The 21,279-nt window shown below is 53.3% G+C and overlaps 9 protein-coding genes across 9 annotated transcripts; 5 read left to right on the top strand and 4 right to left on the bottom strand.

Moving 5' to 3' along the window:
- Positions 1-295: 295 nt before the first annotated feature.
- On the top strand, positions 296-1,825 carry A1O1_07756 (uncharacterized protein; the record flags this gene model as incomplete). The annotated part of the gene is made up of 1 exon (XM_007728622.1): positions 296-1,825. The coding sequence occupies one exon, from the start codon at positions 296-298 to the stop codon at positions 1,823-1,825; it is 1,530 nt and encodes a 509-aa protein (XP_007726812.1).
- A 1,260-nt stretch (positions 1,826-3,085) lies between these two features.
- On the bottom strand, positions 3,086-4,057 carry A1O1_07757 (alcohol dehydrogenase; the record flags this gene model as incomplete). Its single annotated transcript, XM_007728623.1, has 2 exons — positions 3,086-3,232; positions 3,488-4,057. 2 exons carry the CDS (start codon positions 4,055-4,057, stop codon positions 3,086-3,088), a joined length of 717 nt encoding a protein of 238 aa, XP_007726813.1.
- A 1,880-nt stretch (positions 4,058-5,937) lies between these two features.
- Positions 5,938-7,493, top strand: A1O1_07758 (uncharacterized protein; the record flags this gene model as incomplete). Its single annotated transcript, XM_007728624.1, has 2 exons — positions 5,938-6,251; positions 6,335-7,493. 2 exons carry the CDS (start codon positions 5,938-5,940, stop codon positions 7,491-7,493), a joined length of 1,473 nt encoding a protein of 490 aa, XP_007726814.1.
- Positions 7,494-8,682: 1,189 nt separating this feature from the next.
- A1O1_07759 (uncharacterized protein) lies at positions 8,683-9,653 on the bottom strand (the record flags this gene model as incomplete). Its single annotated transcript, XM_007728625.1, has 2 exons — positions 8,683-9,224; positions 9,299-9,653. The coding sequence occupies 2 exons, from the start codon at positions 9,651-9,653 to the stop codon at positions 8,683-8,685; spliced, it is 897 nt and encodes a 298-aa protein (XP_007726815.1).
- A 701-nt stretch (positions 9,654-10,354) lies between these two features.
- A1O1_07760 (lupus La protein) lies at positions 10,355-12,006 on the top strand (the record flags this gene model as incomplete). Its single annotated transcript, XM_007728626.1, has 3 exons — positions 10,355-10,759; positions 10,820-11,619; positions 11,679-12,006. 3 exons carry the CDS (start codon positions 10,355-10,357, stop codon positions 12,004-12,006), a joined length of 1,533 nt encoding a protein of 510 aa, XP_007726816.1.
- A 778-nt stretch (positions 12,007-12,784) lies between these two features.
- Positions 12,785-14,230, top strand: A1O1_07761 (uncharacterized protein; the record flags this gene model as incomplete). Its single annotated transcript, XM_007728627.1, has 4 exons — positions 12,785-12,981; positions 13,091-13,172; positions 13,230-13,358; positions 13,436-14,230. The coding sequence occupies 4 exons, from the start codon at positions 12,785-12,787 to the stop codon at positions 14,228-14,230; spliced, it is 1,203 nt and encodes a 400-aa protein (XP_007726817.1).
- A 779-nt stretch (positions 14,231-15,009) lies between these two features.
- A1O1_07762 (uncharacterized protein) lies at positions 15,010-16,917 on the bottom strand (the record flags this gene model as incomplete). The annotated part of the gene is made up of 1 exon (XM_007728628.1): positions 15,010-16,917. One exon carries the CDS (start codon positions 16,915-16,917, stop codon positions 15,010-15,012), a length of 1,908 nt encoding a protein of 635 aa, XP_007726818.1.
- Positions 16,918-17,492: 575 nt separating this feature from the next.
- Positions 17,493-19,922, top strand: A1O1_07763 (phospholipase A2; the record flags this gene model as incomplete). Its single annotated transcript, XM_007728629.1, has 1 exon — positions 17,493-19,922. The coding sequence occupies one exon, from the start codon at positions 17,493-17,495 to the stop codon at positions 19,920-19,922; it is 2,430 nt and encodes an 809-aa protein (XP_007726819.1).
- A 373-nt stretch (positions 19,923-20,295) lies between these two features.
- On the bottom strand, positions 20,296-20,934 carry A1O1_07764 (uncharacterized protein; the record flags this gene model as incomplete). The annotated part of the gene is made up of 1 exon (XM_007728630.1): positions 20,296-20,934. One exon carries the CDS (start codon positions 20,932-20,934, stop codon positions 20,296-20,298), a length of 639 nt encoding a protein of 212 aa, XP_007726820.1.
- Positions 20,935-21,279: the final 345 nt, after the last annotated feature.

The following is a 21,279-nucleotide window of genomic DNA, read 5'->3' on the forward strand; positions in this document are numbered from 1 at the left end:
CCACAGGGGCTGGCGGTAGAGGCCCAAGCCCTTTCTGTTGTGCACTGTCCAGTGTCAACCATGCAGTCACCGCGCTGGACGGAGCTGTCAACTTGAAATCATATCTTCACGATAGGGGGGTAAAGAGATGGCCCGAGTGCTATTCCCAAGCTCCTATTGAGACTCCAAAAAGCGACATCTCCCCATCGATGAATTGCCAACTGCATAGCACTTCTTCGTGTTAGAATCAAAGTCTTTCCAATCTACTCCGATTCCATCCAACGCGTCCCTTGATAGCTCAATGGACGAGTCCAAGATGGCATCATATATACCGCTGGTCAGCGAAGGCGGACCTAGCTCCCCAGTGGAACACGACCCCGAGCACATCCCATACGCAGATATCGACCTCGAAAAGAGACCAGACGAGGATTTACCGAGATGGTACCAACGATTACCCAGGTGGAAGACGGCGTCCAGATGGGACATGTCATCGGCGTTCTACAGGTCACGGCCGAAGTGGGAGGATATTCCAGACGCCAAAACCTTTTTCTGGCTGTTCCTGTCCTATATCATCGCCGCGCTTCCAAGATTCTTGCAGCCCGGCGGCTTGAAGATTAAAAAAGAACTACATCCCACTGCATATCTTGACGCCCTGCGAGGCTGGGCCGCGCTGTCCGTCTTCCGATATCATTGTTTCGCCAACAAGACATGGCTGCTTGAACAGCCGGTCATCCGAATGGTTCTCAACGGTCGTGCCATGGTGGACATTTTCTTCGTCATTTCCGGCTACGTTCTCAGTTACCGACTACTCAAGATGATGCGCAATCAACAACCAGCCATGCTCCGGGCACTTGCTTCGTCGACATTTCGAAGATGGTTTCGCCTGTACGCGTCTTGTGGTGTCGCTTCATTCGTCACAGCCTACATGACATACCTTGGATGGTGCCTACCCGGACACCGAAAGCCTACCATCTGGCTCCAACTCCATGATTGGATGTGGGATTTCATCGGGTCAAGCAACCCTCTGGGCGACATCAAGGGATGGTGGTACCCGGGTGTCTTCCGCACGCACTACCTCGATCAGATGTGGACCATCCCCGTCGAGTTCCGAGGATCGATGCTTCTCTTCTGGTTCTGCGCGGCCGCGGCGTTCCTGAGTATGCGGGGCCGCCGTACCTTTGCCATGGTGGTCATCGGACTCTGCTACTGGTGGGGAATCGTCTACGGTGCCCTGTTTATCTTCGGCATGCTGATCGCCGACGTCTCTTTCGACCGCCACCCGGAACGCCTTCAACGCATCAAGCTCCCCCAACAACAACAGGAGGGCGACGGCCTCGAGCCCAAGCCTCGCAGACAATCCATCCCTGCCAAGATTGGCTGGGTGCTGTTGACCATCGTTGCCTGCTTCATTCTAGGCCAACCGCCTGATGGCCACTGGGAGTATGCCTGGGCCTGGCCGACTCTCAGCCACGCCGTGCCATACTGGTACCCGATCGAACTGGGCGAGCACTTCTGGCTGAGCATCGGGTCCACTCTCCTCGTCTTCTGTCTAGACAATTGTCGAATGCTCCAAATCCCTTTCGAACTCAGCTTCTCGCAGTACCTGGGCGACCTGTCCTTCGGCATCTACGCCATGCACAACACCATCCTTTGGGTTCTGTACATGCCCATTGTGCAACCTTGGTGCTATAGACACTTCGGCGACGGCTATTGGTCCGGTCTCCCAGGGATGCTGTTCACCGCCATCGTCGTCCTCTGGGCCGCCGACTACTTCACCCGCATTGACAGCTGGGTCGTCTGGTTCGCCAAATGGTTGGAGGATAAGACGTTCATCAAGTGGGAATAGAGTGATGCCGGCACAGAGCCACTCACCAACACTGGATGGCCACCACAAATTTGATAATTTCCTGTTGGGGGTTGGGGGTCACTGGCAGGTCTCAATGTTTGACGGCGTTACGAAAGAATAGCGATTGCTCATGTTGATTTCTTGCCTCGATATTCTCTTCTATATGACGAGCAAAACTATTGTGATCTTTTCTCTGTTGTGTGACGACTTGAAGACGGCGCTCCGGGGATGCTGAAAATGACTCTTTCCTTCACATATTTTTCGGTCAACAACTGCATATAGTTACGATAACTGTTGACTACGAGATCAAATACCATACCATACTATACGATTTCACCTTCTCTACATATTTACAGCTCTGCTTCTTTTCACTACCTGCCCTTGGTCTCGCCGTCATCCTTTGCCTTGCCGCCGTCGTTGTCCAGAGTGTTTCCCTTGTAATTATCCCTTTCATTGCAACTGCCGGTGCCATTGCCATCAGCGGTGCCGTCTGCTGGTGACCACCGCAGACCCCAGGCAACCAGAACAGTCCAACCGTGCACACGTAGCACTGGCTAATGTTGCGGGCGGTTGCAGCAATCCATGTTCTTATTGTGAGCAGTCAAAAGCACTAACTCTACCTAGGTACTTAGTACGCCACTATACTGGCGGAGTGGTATCCAAAAGCGGCGTGGGCTAATTACTCTGTATGTGGGGGCCTTCCCTCGCGGTGCCGATGGAAGAGGCGGTCGGCAAGGCATTCAAGGGCTTGATGGAAATAAAGAAGGAATATATCAAGATCCTAGTACAGGGGAGTCGTGAATGACCCAACCGGGAGACGGCATTGCACTTTGAGGAGATTGCAATGTCGAAAAAGGTCGGAACTGTTCGTAGACGTTCACATAGGTCCGAAAATATCCGTAACCAGGTTTCAAGGAGCATTGCACTTTGTCCAAAATGCAGCATCGAAAAGGTTCGTACAATCTCGTAAAAAGAAGATATTCATCTAAACTCGCTCTCCCACGTATTATATTCTTGCTGTCGATACTAGAGGGGAGGCTGTGCAATGTTCATCGACTTGTATACCCGCCATTCACGAAGAGGGTTTGGCCTAGAATTCGTGGAGGAGGAAAAGTCAGCGCCTTTTGTCGAACCAAAGAAAAAACCAAAACCAAAGAATGCCATATTCCCCCCTGGAAAATCCCATGTGTTTGTCTGTGTCTCCCTTCGTCCCAACTCCTTTTGGGGCAGAGGGGGGAGGCTGAAAACTGGGGAACACGTTTACCGTTGATCCACGCGCCTTCGGTGCACAGGAACTTGTAGAGGGGCGCGACGTCGTCGATCTTGGTGAGGCGGCCGCCGATGGCGTTGGACTTGTGGAATTCCACGGCCTCGGGGGACTCTTGGCCGTAGAAAAAGGCTATTCCCCTGCGAGTTAGTTTTTGTGCTTTGAGATGGGCTTGGATGTCGTGAAGAAGGAGTGAAAGTGAGAGAGAGAGAGAGAGAGAGAGAGAGAGAGAGGAACAAGAGGATTTCCTCTCAGGGGTTTAGGGGGGTTGAGATGCTTACGAGTATCCTATCCATCATTCTCACGGGTCAGCTTCAATCCAGCGGCGCAGGAGTATCAGAAGAGTTGGAAAGAAAAGGGGCTAAGTAGAAGCAAAAGAGAACAGAGACACATACCATGGGACCCGGGGCGACGGCATTGACGCTGATGCCCTTGGACATCAACTCCTTGCTGAGGCTCTTTGTGAACCACTCGACGGGACTCTTGCTGCCCTGGTACGCCGTGTAGCCGGGCGCGTAGGCGGCCAACAGGCTGGTGACAGTGTTGATGATCTTGCCGCCGTTGCGCACGCGTCTGGCCGCCTCCTGGGAGATGAAGAAGGCCGACTTGGAGTTGACGGCGAACATGGTGTCGTATTCTTGTTCGGAGATTTCCGTCAGGGGTTTCTTCAACACCATGCCGACCGTGTTGATGACGATGTCGAGAGAAGCAAAGTCGGCGGCGACGGCGTCGAACAATTTCCCCACGCCGCCCGCGCTGGTCAGGTCGCCCTGGTAGAGCTTCACTTTGATGTCGCCGTGCTTGGAGGCCAGCCCGGCCGCCAGCGTCTCGGCGGATTGCCGGGATGAGGCCGAGTTGTAGTGCAGCGCGAGGTGGGATCCCTCGGCGGCGAAGAGCGTCGCAATCAGGGCGCCCAAGTTCTTGCCGCCGCCCGTGATGAGCGTCGTCTTCCCGGAGAGAGACATGGTAGCTTGGTTGGACAGAGATGAAAGGACTCAAGAGGTGACAGGTTCCTGTGAGAGAGGTCACAGTAACAGTATTTTTGACCTTCCATCTCCAGCCAGAGGACGCATCCTTTATATCTTTCTTTTTATTCGTCTTTCTTTTTGTTCATCTCTCTTTACGTCAAAGACATCAGGCCGGTGGACGAGATCCAGCTCCCCATCTCCGTCGAGACTCTAGGAAGGAGTACATGGTTTCGTGTATCGAGATATCTTTCTCCACAGACAAGGCTAAACCGATGAGAGAAGCCTGTATGAGCCTGTGTTCGCTACGGTTCGCCATATCCGGATGCTGCAGGTGGTCGTGGTGGGGGGGGCGGGGGGGGCGGCACTGGTGGGCGACTTGCATAAACCCAATACGTACTAGTAAGGGATCCCCTTGACATAAAATATACCTAACGTACCTACAAGGGCGTCCAAACCCTCCTCTTCCTCATCGGCATCCTTGTCTATCCTCGAAGCTTGTTCACGCCATTATGGTGGGTTGGCTTCTCCTCGGCGACGCTCATTTGGACTGGAGGGAGGGCTTTGTGGGGAGCGGATGGATGCGAGCCGGCGGAACTAATAGAACTGTTTTGAGAGTATTTTGTCCTGGACATTACGGAGTCGTTTACAACGCTATACGACGCTAAAAAACTAGTTCCCGGGTCTAAAAAACATGGATATTACGGCTCAGCACGTGATGTAAAATAATAGTATCTTATTAGCTAAGAAGGCCTACTCCACAATATCCCGGACAAAACTCGAAAAATGTCCTAGAAATTCTCGAGTTCGCTAGAGGTTTTGTCCTGGACAAAGCGGGGCCTGATTACTTAATTAGCCCCTACCTAGCGCTACTTAGCGCCCCTCTATGTCCTGGACAAAATCTGGCTTCAAAATAGTTCTAATGTCTGAGGGTCTGTCTACCATGTTGAATAAGATTATGGATTGTGGTTTCTATGTCAGCTCCATTAGGGAACGCGGTGTGTCGGGCAGGGCAGCCGTGTGGATCCCTCGCCGCTTTAACTGGGCCTATATCTTGAGCCTGCGTCCGGCAGCCGGGCTGGTCGTCGTCTTTTCCTCTCGTTTTCTTGCTATTACACGACGCGGTATCAATGTCAAACGGGGCTCGAGTTTGTTCTCCTTTCTCCTGCGTCTCCTTCCTAGAGCCCGCCCGGTCATCTAATGGCAACAATCTCGCAAACATGCCGTCACGCCGATCTATGTGGACTGAGAACTTCCTGACGCCGGTGACAAGGACAGCTTCCCGTTACAGCCAGCCCGCTGACCTATCCTTAAATCCCCAAAATACTGGCGCCTACCGCTGCTCAGTACGCGAAATCTGAAAATAAAAGGAGTATACCTGCCCAGCTGACCGTCTGCAGGCGGCAATCGACAAAAGACCCATGCATGACGATAGCTTGGCTAAGGAGTCGAGCTTCCCTTCTAGATCCTGAAAAGCTTTACGGGTCCCTGCCACCATCTCGTGTCTGTGCCAGCTTGTGCATGAGTACCGCTCCCGCCTGGAGCTCAGGCCGCCCGCAGCGAGATTGCCTCAGCCATTGGCACTGCCTCATGTGTTTGATGGATTTGCTGTAGGGATTCAATTCTCTGCATTATACAGCCTATCAAAGGCTTTTGGCAGGGTCATCGAGAGGGACGCGCGTTTCTTGTGTAACAGCGGCAACTCCGCCCCAGACCTGCCTGCCGTCAAAAGCGAGCGAATGATTACATGCGAAATGCAGGCCAACCGAGGCTCTGGATACGATGACTTGCTTTCCATCCGAGCACATGGCTTCAAAAGTAATGATTCTCCCCCTTCTACAGCCTCCTCTATACCGGTCGCAAACACATAGATCGCAGCGATGGAACAAACAGCAGCAGATCTGAACAACGAGCCTGTGCTCGACCCGACTATCGTTTCAATCAGTAACCATGGCCAAACACCACGCCGGAGGCCAGTCCCAGCCAGAATCAGTGCTTGGGATCCAGCCTTAGGAAAGCCCGAGAAGAAACCTCTTTTCGCGGTCAGTGATCTAGCGGCCGTCGCATTCTCTTTGATTTCCTACCTTCTTGGGGTTGTTACCATTATACCTGATTGGAGTATTTCATGGTCTCTGCAATATTCGGGTCAAATCGTTGTCATTGGTTTGATCCTAGGCATCATGGGTCAATGCATGTAAGACTTCCATGAAGCTGTCCTTGACTCCATTGAATTGCAGCTTATCCCGATACAGACCTTGTAGGCTAACGCTACTCCAGGCGTACAGTCCTTCCATATGCCTTTGTCCTCTTGGAAGCCCGCTTTGGCAAATCAAGGTTACAAAACTACGAAGCACTATTGACAGGCAGGGCGTTTTTGTCCACGACCAGCCTAGGGTGGAGACTCGCATTGATCATTGTCGTTGCCATCCCTTTAGGACTCTCGGCGGCATACAAACGATTCTTAGGGGGCACCAGTAGCGCAGAGGTCAGCGTGAGTCTTCTGAGACCTGAGTTTGGGGTCTCTTTCCCGCGGCTTGGAACCTGGGCACCGCCTGCTGACTCTGTCTATTTGTCCATCTCATCGATGAGCGCCTTTCTCACCGCCGCTCAATATGACCCTCAGCCTTACCCTACGGAGGACAAATTTCCAGTGGCATATGGATATAACACACTGCTACTCAGCAACACATCCGCAGCTATCCTGGACGTTCCTATCACTACCACCTTGCTCGATCTACAGAAACGAACGCATAATGGTGAAGTTTGGCACATTAGTGCAACGGTCAACGCCTACCTGGCAGTCCAAGATCTGTCGAGTGATTTCCGGACCAACGACACGACTTGGAGTGATTTTGTAGAAGGTTCAATCGACCACAACGGTATAGTAACGGGCGGTCTCCGCACGATTTATCTCTACGCTGGCCTGCGCGATCGCCTGGGCATGCTGCCGTGTCGCAACAACTCGGAATTTTTCTACGGCATCTACACCAAGTCATCTGATTGGGGTGGCATGACATCTTACCACGACTTGGATGATGAAGACATTGCGCGTTTCAGGCGGACAGCGAACAAGTATAGCTTGAGCCGAACCACATGCTCAGCCCGTTGGCATGTGAATGAAACAATGATTATTCTTGTCAGTGGCGAGTGCGATCCGAATCCCATTGCCGACTCTTCGATTCTATCTGGATCGAACATGGGAGTTATAGACTACGACGCGCTGCCTTTTGGGCAACATTATTTTCACCATATGGCACCAAACACTGGATCGACGCAGATGGACTGGTTGAACGCCACATATGTTATGTCGGTGGCTACGATGTACTGGGCGAGAGCATTATACATGCTTGATGATGGCCAGAGCTTTAAGGACTCGCACTATGCTGGAACCTACACTCCTACGACGCCAAATTTGTCTCGATTCGGCCTACGCTGAATGCAAAAAGGTATAATGGACTTCTGTACCTCGTCCTTGCCGTCGAACCAGCCATCACACTTGCTGCCCTAGCTGTGACGGTCTGGCTGCATAGGGTGCCTTTGGGAAAGGGATTCGGAATCACGGCCGTTCTCTCAGGCTATGAGCCTGACAAATCCGAGTCCATTGCAGGTGCCGGATTGTCGGGGAAGCTCAGGACTCCGGTCACTTTGCACGTATACCCGACGGTGCCAGAGCAGCACGATATATCGCCAGAGGTCGGCTCAGATGAGATCGCGCATATCAAGTATCGGCTTTCCGGCGAGAGCAAGGCAAGAGAAAGGGCCAGGCTGCAGAAAGGCCAGGTATATTGGTAAGATTGATGTGGGACTTTGAGATATGACTTTGATAGGGAGGGATAGTGGATACCACGAATTAATAGCATTTCCGGGACATTGGTTGCAGACGACCAATATATTAGTATCGCTGATGGAAGAGACTCGGTCTTATACCGCTGGATTCCCCTAGATAGCCATCCCATAATCTGTCACCCACACACCGTCTGCCAGCGTGGTCATCGAGAGCGATATACCGTACTACCCTCTCGTCAAATTGTCACTGTGCCCGTGGCATTGCATACTGTCATCGGCCCAAGATTGTCGCAAGCGAAGAATTCATTTCTTCCATGTGCCGCAACACGTGGGAACATGCTGATCACTGATGGATTCCAGAGCTCTACAGAATTCGGCGCGGGATGCATGCGGATCATGCCTGGAATTTGCCCCAAGTAATCACCATGCCAGCCTCGAGCTGTCTCGCATGGCACAACGCTGCTCGAAGACGCCTTCAGCACTGCTAACTGAACGAGATATACCACTGTCCGAGTCCACCATCAATAACTAGGCTCTTCATCACCAGGAGAGAGACCTCTGCATCCTGACCAACGCCGCAAATGCATCGAGGTATCCATCATGTTCACGGGCTATCCTGCCTGATCGAAGACCCTTCTTCCCCTTTTTCACCAACGCCTTTTCAATTATGCCGGGGGCCAATTCAACTTTGTTCGCTCGCTGAGCGATGCCGATCTCTTGATGTTGTCCTCAGCGTTGACAACTTTCTCACAGAATTTCCAAACCTCGCTGGTCCTCTGTGCCTCTGTGCCTCTGGGTGGTCTTAACAGAACAGATTGATTAAATCATCCACAGCGTCTTCAAACTTCGCCAACGAAGCGACTCGGGTTGGGCAGAAGAAAAGGCTCCAACCTTGGAAATGACGAGTCCGTCAGGTGCAAATGGGTGTTGAGAAGGAATGCCGAATTCGTATCGATGAAAATGAGGAGCCTCGCCAGAAACCCTCCCAGACCAAGGGCGTCCAGACCTCCCCTCACTCTCAGCATGTCCTCGACTCCTTTCATGTGCGAATGATATGCATCCTCGTCGCCGAAAACCGCCTCATAACTCGCCATCTTTGCGGTTGCAGCAATCAGTTCATCTCGAACCACCATGCCCTGTGAAGCCGATGACAGACTCTCTGCTATTCCCCGGAGAGCGTATTGTTTGAGCGAAAGAATGGTCTCGGGAAATGCCATGTCTTGCCGCTGTGAGGCATAATGAGACGCAGAGAACAGGACAATGACTTGGAAGACAATTGGGGAGTTCAGAACCATGGGAAACCATCGAGTCCGAAGCAAGGCGGTTTGACCTTCTCCTTCTCCATCAATCTCAGGGATGGCCACGGCGAGGTGTTGAAGATCTGCACTGGTCAGTTAAAACTTGATCATCGTGACTCTGTATTGGATTGTAGTCCGGATGTCCCACTGCACTTACAATTATGCAGCACCGCGGAAACGAAAGGTTGATGATAGACCGCACTCCTCGAAGCCGGGATCATTCCCGTCCCCGAAAGCGAAGTCAACAGACTCCTGCTGGACTCGAGACTCAGACCTGCTGCTTGTTGCTCGCCGCGTCCAATTTGGACAGTCCAACTCGGATATTTTCGTCGCCGTTTCTTCTTGCCCGCCGCGTTTGCGTTTGATGAGGACGACAATCCATCGTCTGCCGCAGATACGTCCTTGAGGGAAGCGGCCTTAGCTGCATGCGACCTAACTTGCCGACGAACCTCCAATGCTTGAGCCTTCTCTACCGGTGCTGCATCAATGAAGGTGAGGATTGGGCGGCCCATCCCGTCGGGTGCACATGCATCCAATGCGTATGAGAGGAGGCACCGATTATCACACAATCACACAATCACACAGGGTCTGTTGTTGGCCTCCCCCGGGCTCAGATGTTGTCATTGGCATCTGAAGTTGATTCTGCTAAATTACTTGCAGACTCAGAGGTCAGAACACCTCTCAATAAGGTTCCGACATGGGCGCGCGAGGGTGAGTGAGGGTGGGTGAGGGTGAGTAGGAAGGTGGGTGTAGAGGTGAGAGAGGGTGGGGTGCAGAGGTGAGTCGCGAGCAGGAGGGTCTAAAGCAGCACGCTTAGAGGTTAGTCACACGTGAGCTCGGGGCAGATTTTAGTACATACATGTTATCTTAACGTTCAGGTTGTCTTTAGGTGCCAAGATTTCCCGCCCCGCAGAAATTTTTGGGCGTCCCAGTATGTTACTGCACAGGACAGAGGGCCTCACTACTCAGTTATTGATCGATCTTGCTTTGTGAAAAGATCCAGCCAAGTCTGCAAGAGTCCTTCAACCGGCTTATTTGATCTCAAAAATTCTTGATGCACCGTCCTCATCGCGCCACGTAATTCCTTCTCCCTGGTGCGGGCGATCAGCATTCTGCGCTCGTCTCAAACGCTATTCCCCAAATTTCGAGCAAACTACTACTCTACTTCTCCGCCATTGTGAACGTCCATCAAGCGAAAGTTTTCCCGGTCAAGATGTCTGTCGAAGAAGCGGTCACGGACGCGCTGCAGACTCCGGTCGATCAAAATGCCCAGGCAGCGGAGGATGCGAAAAAGATGCTAGCCGAGCTGCAAGGCGAGTCAGAGTCTAAAGAGGAGTCAACCGAAACAAATGGTGCGGAGGCATCGAGTGGGACTACAGCGGAACCTGCCGATGCGGTCTCAGAAGAGGTGAAGGGTGAATCTGGAACAGAGACTACTGTCGAAAAGAGAGAGGATTCCAACGAGAAGCAGGAGCGTCGAGATCGGTCTGAGCATAGCGGTCGGGGTCGTGGTCGGGGCGGTCAGAATGGCCATGGGTCTCGCAACTACCGGGACAACATCAAGTCAGACCTCGTGTCACAGGAAACCAGCAGTGATCCGGTGGCTATTCGCAAACAGGTACACACCAATCTGGTACGATGGAGGATGATTGAGCGTTGAACTAACTGCCCCTCCTAGGTTGAATTCTACTTCTCCGACTCAAACCTCCCACACGACAAGTTTCTTCTCGGAAAAGTTGGCGGAAGCCGGAACAATCCTGTAGAACTCAAGATCATTCACTCTTTCAAACGTATGCGACACTTCCAGCCATTCGAGGCCATTGTCGAGGCGATGCGAGAGTCCAAGTTCCTCGAACTCACAGATGACGAGACATCTGTTCGCCGACGAGAGCCACTTCCCGAGAGCCTCAACGACGGGCCTGACCCCAATGCAGTGCGAATCTTCGAGGACCGTGCCATGCCACGGACTGTCTACGCCAAAGGATTCGGCGAGGAAGTCCCCAGCACGCAGTTCGATATCGAGGCTTTCTTTGCTCCATATGGCCCGACAAATGCTGTGCGGCTCCGACGCACTGATGACAAGATCTTCAAAGGCAGCGTCTTCGTCGAGTTTGAAACCGAAGAACTGGCCAAGGCATTTCTCGATCTCGACCCGAAGCCCCAGTTCAAAGGCAAGGACCTGCAGATCATGAGCAAGAAGGAGTACTGTGATAAAAAGGTGGACGACATCAAAGCGGGCAAGATCCGACCTAATAACAGACACGAGAAGAACCGCAGAAATGACCGTGGTGGTCGAGATGGCCGCGGTGGTCGGGACGGAAAGCGAAAGCGCGATGACGACGACAGCCGAGACTGGAGAACGCGCCGAGACGAAGATCGAAAGCATGGATTCAGAGATGACAAGAAACGTGGCAACAGAGATCGTGACTTCAAGGGTGGCCGGGGTAGCAGAAACAATGGCCCCGAGATGGACGACAGGTGAGTGCCAGTTTGAAATGATTCTAAAAGCAAGGCAAACAAGGCTAACCCAATCATAGAGGCATCCCCACTGTCAAATCATCGTCGCAGGAGTCTCCGAAGCCAAAACATGACGGCGGACGAGATGAGGCACTCGCGAAAGCAAAGGCTGCGGTCGAGGCCGAGACAAAGAAAGATGGGGATAGGCAACAAGCGGCAGACAACGTTGAGAACACGGAACAGAGCGGCGCCGCCGATGCCTCGAGCAAGACCGCCAATACTGTTGCCGAAAGTGTCCAAGCTGATGCAGCTGCCACTACGGGAACGAAGCGCGCGAGAGAGGATGACGACGGCGAGGCTGACGCTGGACGGGAGTCCAAGAAAGTGGATTCCAAGTCTGAATCATAGTCTGGACTGTCCGGTGTGTACCCAGTCCCTGGACCAGAGTGGCGGAACAGTCGCAGCAATCATGGCTGCCGGAAAACCATGGACAGACTGGTGTCAATCGTGGCTGCATCATCATTGTGCCCGCTCGTTGCATTGTTCCTGGCGTTTGGACGAACAGGCATGAATGCCTACTATTGCAGCTGGTGTGGTATCATTAAGGACACAAGCGTGCTCTGTCAGTAATCTCATGGTGAAGATGTTTTAGAGATCATGGATAAAATCATATTACCCTGCGTTTGATGTGCAATTCGAGTGAACCCTCTTGTCGTCTGGTAGGCGGCATGGCACGTTGTTTGAGATATACCTCTAGAGTGCGTTCTTCCACAGCGCAGCGACTAAATCTGCCAGCCAGTGTTTGTCATATTGGCGTAGAGTTTGAATTTGCTTCCTCTCACTTCTCTTGCACAGACAGTTCTTTATGCCATCCAGATTGTTCACCAAAGAAAGACGATTGTTCACAGCATGAACCATGGCCCCTGAAGGCGTTCACGTGACTGCACCCTCCGGCGACCGGGGCGTGCCAAGCCCGGCCAGTTTCTCCGGTTCCGAGTCGCTGGACTTGAACTTCGAGATCGAACTTGACGAGACTCAGACTCCGGCCCAGGTTCAGGCTCAGAGTCCTCGAGTTCAACAACTGCCCCTCACTCCTGCAAGCGAACCTGTCAACCACCTGCCCGAGAAACCCTTGAATAATCTGTGCGGATGTGGTGGCATCGAGCCTCACAGTCATCAACTCACGATGAACGGGGTCGGCAGCGGTGAGACGGCGCGGCGGCAGGGTCGACTACCGAACTTTGTCCAGGTCGCCAAAGGTTACGTTTTCGAGCAGGAGATCCAGGATTGTCTACGTGAGACTGGTGTCACGCAGGCCCGAGAAGATAGTATCAGACTGGCCGGTGTGCAGTGGATCGACAATGTCAGACGAGCATTGAAATTGTGAGGCTTTCTACCCAGTTGCTTGAACTACCAGCGAGGCAATTATGTTATCAACTTGTTGTTGCGGGTTATCAAACGTCAAGATCTTGCTGCTGACGACCTGATGCAGGCCCGTCAAGACATTCAACACAGCAGTCGTCTATTACCACAAGTTTCGCTTGCAACACTCCGATGGCGAGTACAGTTTCGTGGTGAGTGCGGGGCGGCTTCACTTTGGCAAACGCGCATACTGACACGTTGATGTACAGGACGCAGCAGCCGCGGCGTTATTCACGGCCTGCAAGATCGAAGACACGCTCAAGAAATCGCGGGATATTCTCTGCGCGGCGCATAATCTCAAAGTCCCACGCCCAGAGCATCTGTCTCCCGACGATCAGGTACGCATCACGAATGCCTCCCAATTCTCTGACAAGGTAGCGCTATGGGGACGCTGACAGCTCATATTATCTATTAGGTCTTCGAACATCAATCACGTACCATCATCGGTCTTGAACGACTCATGCTCGAAGCGTCAGGCTTCGACTTCCGCAACCGCCACCCGCAGGAATTCCTGATCAAGCTGGCCAAGTACTACGATTTTCAAAAGTCCTCTCCCGTGGTCAAGACAGCCTATGTCATGAGTCTGGACTTGTACCGCACCTTCGCGCCGCTCAAGCAGCAGACGGCAACCATGGCGTTCGCCTGCCTCGAGCTCGCCGGACGCCTTCTGGGCGAAGAAAATCAAGACATCTGGCAGGGTAGAGACTATGCGACCTGGAAGATTGATCGCGGGATGGTCATGGAAACCCTGCTTGACCTACTCGAACTGTATACGCACCACCGCACCTCGACAACCGTCGGGCCCGATTTCCCCGTCGACACGTTTCTCGAGGTCCGCATTCCTCTGAATCTCGAGTCCGAAGAGAAACATCTGCCACGGTACACAGAGTGGGTTGACAGACCTGGCGACGCGCCTTACAGAGGCTACGGCCCGGCCGGTGGACTCAACGGCAATGCAAAAGCGAATGGGTCGCATTCTCGCTCGTCCAGCAAGAACGTCAGTCCGAAAGACGCCATCACCAGTCCCAGCACCAATAGCAGCTCCGGAGTCGCCAGCGCGAGTACCGCTGCAACTAGTATTCCGGGCGGGATTGCCGCAGTGAGACAGCGTGTAGGGGACCGTGGCCGTGAGGGGACGGTCCGCTTCATTCTCAACCCGGATAGAGAGCGGGATGAGCGGGCGATTGTCGAATTGTTCCGCAGACCGTGAGTGGGCTTTGCGCTCGCGCACGACTGACCATCTTCCTCTCAATTCAATTCGCAACGCTATCCTCCCTGCCCCTTTCGGCAGAGGTTGAGTGGATTAACTGATTACGGCGCCCCTGTCACCCTCAAGAAACATACCGCACAATGTAATATTCGCGGAACAGAACGTGCCCTCACTGATCTGTTGTGACCGGAGATGGACCAGGAGCTGGATCGAGCTGTCTTATGCAAAGAATGGATCAAGATGTCAGGGGTCGTGGATACCAAAAGACGACGGAAAGGGTGGACTTTGATCGGGCTTTACTGTATGTACCTATTGTATGAGTGTCACATAGGGGCAGGGCCGTGGTAAGGCAAGGCATGGCATGGCATGGCGCAACACGGCTCAAGGATGGACTGACTCGGGCATTTCCATGGCGTGAACAGAGAAATGTCGGAGCAATGGAGTTGGGGACATGGAATTGTTTGTACTCCAGCCCTCTTGCGGCGCTGCATGATAAAATGGTTGATTCCTGCTACTGAGAACCGGAGCCTGAGTATCATACTGCGCGGACAACTGCTATGTGTCATCTGCGTAATCGTAGTCCTAAGCTGAGGGAAGTATGCTCCCTGAATGCATGTGCTGCGCAGACCTCTCGAGCCAAACAATAATCCACTCACAGGCCAGTCCAGTGTTGGCGACCTGCAAACCTGTTGCCAACTGCGCCATCGCACAGTCGTCCAACCCCAACCCTTTTTATACGATCTAGAGACGAAAGAGAAGAAGGAGTATCTTCACACTCCTTATAAACTCGCCAGCATGGCGGAAAGTTCGCCCTTGGAGTACTTCACAACCTTCCCCTTCCCCTTATCGACCTCGTGATAGCGATCCCAGAATCTGGCGTACAAAGGCTCGATCATGGCCTGGATCTCACGACTCATAGAGCTCCGGACTTCATTCTCCATGTGCAGGGATTTATGCCTGACGACCAACTCGTCGAAACTGGCATTGAACAGCTTGAACTTCTCCTTGATTTTGTCCTTGTCTTTGGACGACAGCGACTTGATGATGCTCGTACTATCGATCGCTTGGCCGGACAGCGGCCGCGCCGCCCCCGTCGTGTGGATAGTATCCAGTAGATACGTCGACGGATCACGCCATGCGGACAAGTACAGCGACGAACCGGATTTGCGGAAGGCGTCGAGCTTCGCATTGTGCGGATTGATCCCCAAGTAGCGGGCGAGGTCGGGCGACGACTGCACGGCGCGAGTGAGCACGGCCACATTGTTCAGCTGGAAGATGCCCTGGAGGGATTTCTTGGAGTGTAGCATTTGCGAACGGGCATTGAGGGCGCCGAGAAGCGTGTCGACAATGTCGAGAAGATAGTGAGATAGCAGGGTCGGGTTTTCGGTCGAGGGGGTCAATTCGAGATTGAGGCTCGAATTGGACGACATGCCGGCGCCGGCGGTGTTTGCGGAGCGCCATTTACCGTCCCCAATCGACGCCAACAGGACGAGCAGCGGCCGGTCGAACGTGGCGAGGTTCTGCAGACGTTGCGCGGTCTGCGCGACCAGCGGGATCGTGCTGCCGTTCGGCGGGAGCGTCGTGATCGAGTCTGCCTGTTTCTTGGTCTGGACGATCAATTCGCCGAGCGAGGCGCGGGCGGTGTCGCGAACGGGCCGAAGCGCATCGACGATTTGAGGTCGCAGTTGCCCGGTGCGGGATTCTAGGCGGTAGCCCAGAGGGGTGATCAGGTCGAGGATCTCGTACGCGAGGAAACAGTCGGTCAGGATGCGCGACTTGATCACACTGTTCAGTTCGGAGAGGGTGCGTGTGAATGTGGCCAGCGCTTTGGCACAGGTCATGGACAACACTTTGCCCGCGTCGCCGCGGAAGATCCGGGATGTGTTTTCGGATTCTGCGAGAAACATGGCTTCCACTGCGTTGGCGTAGGCGCCAATGCCGCTGGAGCCTTCGCGGTAGATGGCCGAGTCCTTTTCTCGGCGTCTCGACGTGCTTATCGACGCAGTGGCGAGATTCTGCAGGCTGCTATGCAGATAGTCGCCTCGTACTTCGGCGTAGATGCGCGCTGCGGCGTCATCGTCACGCTGGCCCAGTCGCGCGGACTGGGCGCCGGCCGAGGCGATCGCATTGGCCATCTGGCTGAGATACTGCACTTTGTCTTGTGCTATTGTTGGGAACGGGATCTGTTTGGTGATGTAATGCAGAGGCTCGATGGGCTGGGCATCTTCCTGTAGCATTTGCCGGTATGTATCGTTGAGCTGGTTGATTCCCGTTAAGAGGAGGTTGTGGAACTCAGATATGGCTGCTTGGTTGGCTCGCAGGTTGGTCGAGCCTAGATCCGTCAGAGCCTTGTCGACGCGTCTCAGCGCCCCGAGGTATTGCGGCAGTCCAGAGCTCTTCGGGCCTGCCCGAATGATCCCTTCTTCGCGGCCGCGCGCGTCGAGCGGCTGCCGCAGTCGTTCGATGGCTTCATTGACCTTTTCGATGTTTCGACTCGTGGTCTCCAATTGCTGCGTGTTGCTGTAGATCGGGCCGATCGCTTCTTTGACGATCTGGCCGCTGACTTCTAACCGCACCAGACTGGCGGCGATTCGCTTCGTCAGGTCCTTGGTCTTGGCCAGCGACGCTATCAGCACTTCCACCTCTGCACTTTCTTCCGCAAACGCTGCGTTACGAGGGGCTGCCATGCTGGCCGTCGTTGACGTCGGCGAGTGAGTTGCTCCACCTGCCTGGCGGCATCCACCGAGCTTGGGTCAGACTCTGTGCTGATGCTTGAGGGTACACTGCTAGACGGTCACGACTCTGCTCTCAGGATCATGTATCAAAAGGCTGGTATGACGAAGGATGTTACATGTACTATAGTGTGCATGATTGTATGGTGGAGCGGGTGAATGGAATGGATTGATGAAGGTGGTCGTCCCGAGATCGGGAATCAGATGTCGGTGGATGCTACAATAGAGACAGTTGGCAGATGATTTCCTTTTTAGCACACTTCATCATTAGAGTTAAATGGCAAGGAGACCGTAGCTGTTACTTTTGGCCTAGTTCAGGAACGCAGCGGATGCCATTCCCGTACATTAGCATCTTGGTATCTTGGTAACGTCATCATCACTACCGCGTCTCAACAAAATCTTGGATGCTGAACGCATCGAAGCAATCAACTTGAAGTCAACGCAGTTGACTTTTACTCGTCAAACCTTACCTTCCAGAGCATGGAATTCGATATCTGTTGACAGCCTCTCTTCGCAGCGCTTAGGTCGCTATGAGCGCTGCAAGACTACTCAACTCCTCTCGCCTGCGCCAGACGGCTTTTGTGGCAGCCGCTTGCGCCGGCGTCCATAGCTACACGCGAAGAAGTCCTCTGGTCAAGCTCGACAGTCCGCCGGGCTCTCACGTTCCTCAAGATGCCTCTCTCATATCCTACGGTCGCCGCCTGCAGAGCAACCTTGTCCAGGCTGAAGATCACAAGTCCGGGCCATCCCGCGTCGGTCTAGAACCCATTGCCGAACCCAAGGATGCCGAACACTCCACGCCGGCTTCAGACCCGGAGGAAGAAACGTCATGGGCGTCATTCTTAAATAACTTTGCGGCTGTCAGAGATGGTATTGCGGCAATAGAATGGGGCGCCATTCCGGACAAGATCACCGACTTTGTCTTACCTAGCTGGGCAAGACTGTTGCCTGAGGGGATCCAGAAGTTACAGTTCGAGCTGTCCATGCAGCCAGGCACTCTGGCCGACGAGATATGGCAAGAAGCCAACGACCCAAACATCAATCCAGAAATATTGTGGAACGCCACTGTCCGCGTGGGAGACACTCTGGGCAGAGACGAGCTTGAGTTCCGTCGCAAGAGAAAGGAACGTGTCACCAAGGCATTGGCAAGATATCTTGAAGTGGACGAGGGGGAGATACATCCGGACGATGTACCCACCATCGCCATGTGCGGGAGTGGTGGTGGGCTGCGAGCGATGGTCGCCGGGTCCAGCAGTTATTTGTGCACGCAAGATGCCGGCCTCTTTGATTGCGTCACCTACATGGCTGGAGTGAGTGGCAGTTGCTGGCTCCAGTCCCTGTTCTTCTCTTCCCTCGGCAAACAGGATTTCCGTTGTCTGTTAAAGCACTTGAAGGGTCGCCTGGGCACGCATATTGCTTTTCCTCCAGCGGCGTTAAAACTGGTCACCAGCGCGCCGACCAACAAGTTCATCCTGAGTGGCTTCATTGAGAAATTGAAGGGAGACCCCGGCGCGTCGTTCGGCTTGGTCGATATCTACAGTCTTCTGCTCGCTGCCCGGCTTCTCGTGCCTCATGGTGACTTGGATGTTCACGACCAGGATTTGAAATTGTCGAACCAACGGAACTACCTCGAGAATGGTGAATATCCCATGCCAATCTACACTGCGGTAAGACATGAGATTCCGGTTGATGAAGAGGAGGTGGAGGAAGCAAAAGACAATCTGGCCCTAAAACAGGAGATCAAGGATAAGGCGCGAAAAGAAGCATGGTTTCAATGGTTTGAAATGCATCCTTGGGAAGTATGGTGTGAAGAGTTTGGCGCGGGGATCCCGACGTGGAGCTTGGGCAGACCGTTCGACAAAGGTCACGGCCAGCTGCTCGATACTGGGGTTGCCTTGCCAGAAATCCGGCAAAGTCTTCTACTCGGCATTTGGGGCTCGGCTTTCTGTGCCACTCTGTCTCACTATTACAAGGAGATCAAACCGGCATTGCTTGGAATTGTGGGTTTCGCGGGATTAGATGGCCTTGTGGAGGAAAAGAACGAGGACCTGATGAAGATCCATCCTATCGACCCAGCGACTATTCCCAACTTTGTTCACGGCATGAAGGGTCAACTACCCTCCACATGTCCGGACTCCGTGTTCAAAACTGATCATCTTCAGCTCATGGACGCTGGAATGAGCAACAACCTACCGATATATCCGCTCTTACGGCCCGGTCGTGATGTTGAAATTCTCATCGCGTTCGACGCATCTGCAGACATCCAGAAGGAGAATTGGCTTTCCGTTGTCGACGGCTATGCCAAACAACGTGGGATCAAGGGCTGGCCAATTGGTGCCGGGTGGCAACAGGCGTCGTCTGAACCGCAGGATACTGCCCTAGCATTGGATGAAGCGCAAGCAACATCGCCGCAGGAGGCAGCCATTAAGGTCGCTGAAGCGCGAGAGGAGAATCGAGAGGAGAAAACATCGAAACCAAAAGATGTCGGCATCTCAAAAAGCCCGACCACAGGACAACGTCCTGATGCAGAATCGGTGCTAGGTCCATGCAATGTTTGGGTTGGAATGAAGAGTGAACGGTCAAGTGACGATGAACCTCCACCGTCCAAACGCCTCGCATGGGACGATCCGGAAGACTCGACATTCCACCTCACGAATCCCGAAGCTGGTATTGCAGTCATATATTTCCCCCTCATCCCCAACCCGAAAGTCGAAGGAGTTGACCCTGACAAGACCGATTATATGTCTACTTGGAACTTTGTCTATACCCCGGAGCAGATCGACAGTGTTGTGGCGCTGGCAAAAGCGAATTTCGAAGAAGGCGCCGAGGTCACCAAACGGACGGTCCGCGCCGTGTACGAGCGGAAGAAGAAGCTAAGACTGGAGCGCGAGGCCAAGGCCAGACAGAAGGAATGGAAAGTCAAATTGAGGGAAAATGGGGACCATTTTGGTGGAAACTAGGGAGACGAAGCTATTTGCGACAGGTCCTATTTTCTCCGTTAGGCTTCAAAGGCCTCTGAGGCCGACCACGAGTAATCGAACACGCAAGTTATCGCTACGACCGAGCCATGTGAATGTTGCCCTGGAAACATCCCACTTGGTCGTCGGTCCAGAAGGATGACCGATCATGAGGAGACCATACGCTATTAAGCGTGAGGACGATCAGACTACTCTCCTCGACTTCATGCAACGCGGGACATGAATGATTAACAAGCCATTGCAATACATACAAATGACTAACTAATATTACACGTACCATCTTGGACGAATACTCCTACTCTCAAACGCCAATAACCGGCCTCCCAAAACCACGTCAAGGTCGAGTCTGCTTGTTTCAATCCCAGTACTTCTTCAACAACTCTTCCTCAACCCCAGTCCACCTAGCATACCAGGCCAATATCTTGACGAAATAATTGGTCATTCCGCCCGCGAGACCTGGAAACCTCATATCTCCCAGATTCGCAACCACAGCAGTGTGCAACAAACTGGATGGCAAGCCCGTCTTGGGATCGCCGAGGCCATCATTGTTCAACCCGTACAAGATGTACAGGCTCTGCTCGAACCCGGCGTGGGCCGGCAGCACCCAGCCCCTGAACTTGACTTCTTTGTCCGACTCATTGAAGAAGCGATGCTTGGCTCCAATCGGTACGTCGACCGCCTCGCCGGGCTTGACGACAATGTGGGTTTGTTTGGCCCCGTCGCCCAGCATCACACTCAGGTCTCCGTCGATGGGTTGGAATCGTTCGGCGTATGTCGTGTGATAATGCAGAGGGGGTCCACCGCCGGGAAGGCAGCTTGCTGTGGCCACGGCTTCGGCGCCGTTGGTTTCATAGCCGTATTTGTCCCAGGTGACGATCTCACCGAAGCGTTTGTTGCATATGGTGCGTCGCGCGCTGTCGAGGACACCAGGTGGGACTCTTCGATCTCGTTTGAGCATGGTGTTGCCGGTGGATGTGGACGTTTTGCGTTCCATTCCGTTTGGTTTCCCTCTTTTTTAGAGACAACGGGGATTTGTTATGGTTGAAGACGAGACTTCGGATGTAACTTGTCTCTCTTGCGAGTGGGTGGGCGAGTAGTTTCAAATTCAATGATTCAAAGCGTCTGCGACAAAGTATCCAGTGTGTCCTGCTTCTCGACTCGGTCTTCTCTTACTATATATACGCTTCATGAACAGGCATCGATCCGGCTGTTGATACCACTTCGGACACTCCGTAAGATCTTGCACCTGATACGAGATATAGTCTTGTCTTTGCTATTATTGTCTTGCCGAGCCTCTGCTGGCTGATTGACATCTTCAGGCTATCCCTCCCCATGGTTG

Source organism: Capronia coronata, assembly GCF_000585585.1.
Source record: "Capronia coronata CBS 617.96 chromosome Unknown acBCG-supercont1.7, whole genome shotgun sequence".
Classification (NCBI taxonomy): domain Eukaryota; kingdom Fungi; phylum Ascomycota; class Eurotiomycetes; order Chaetothyriales; family Herpotrichiellaceae; genus Capronia; species Capronia coronata.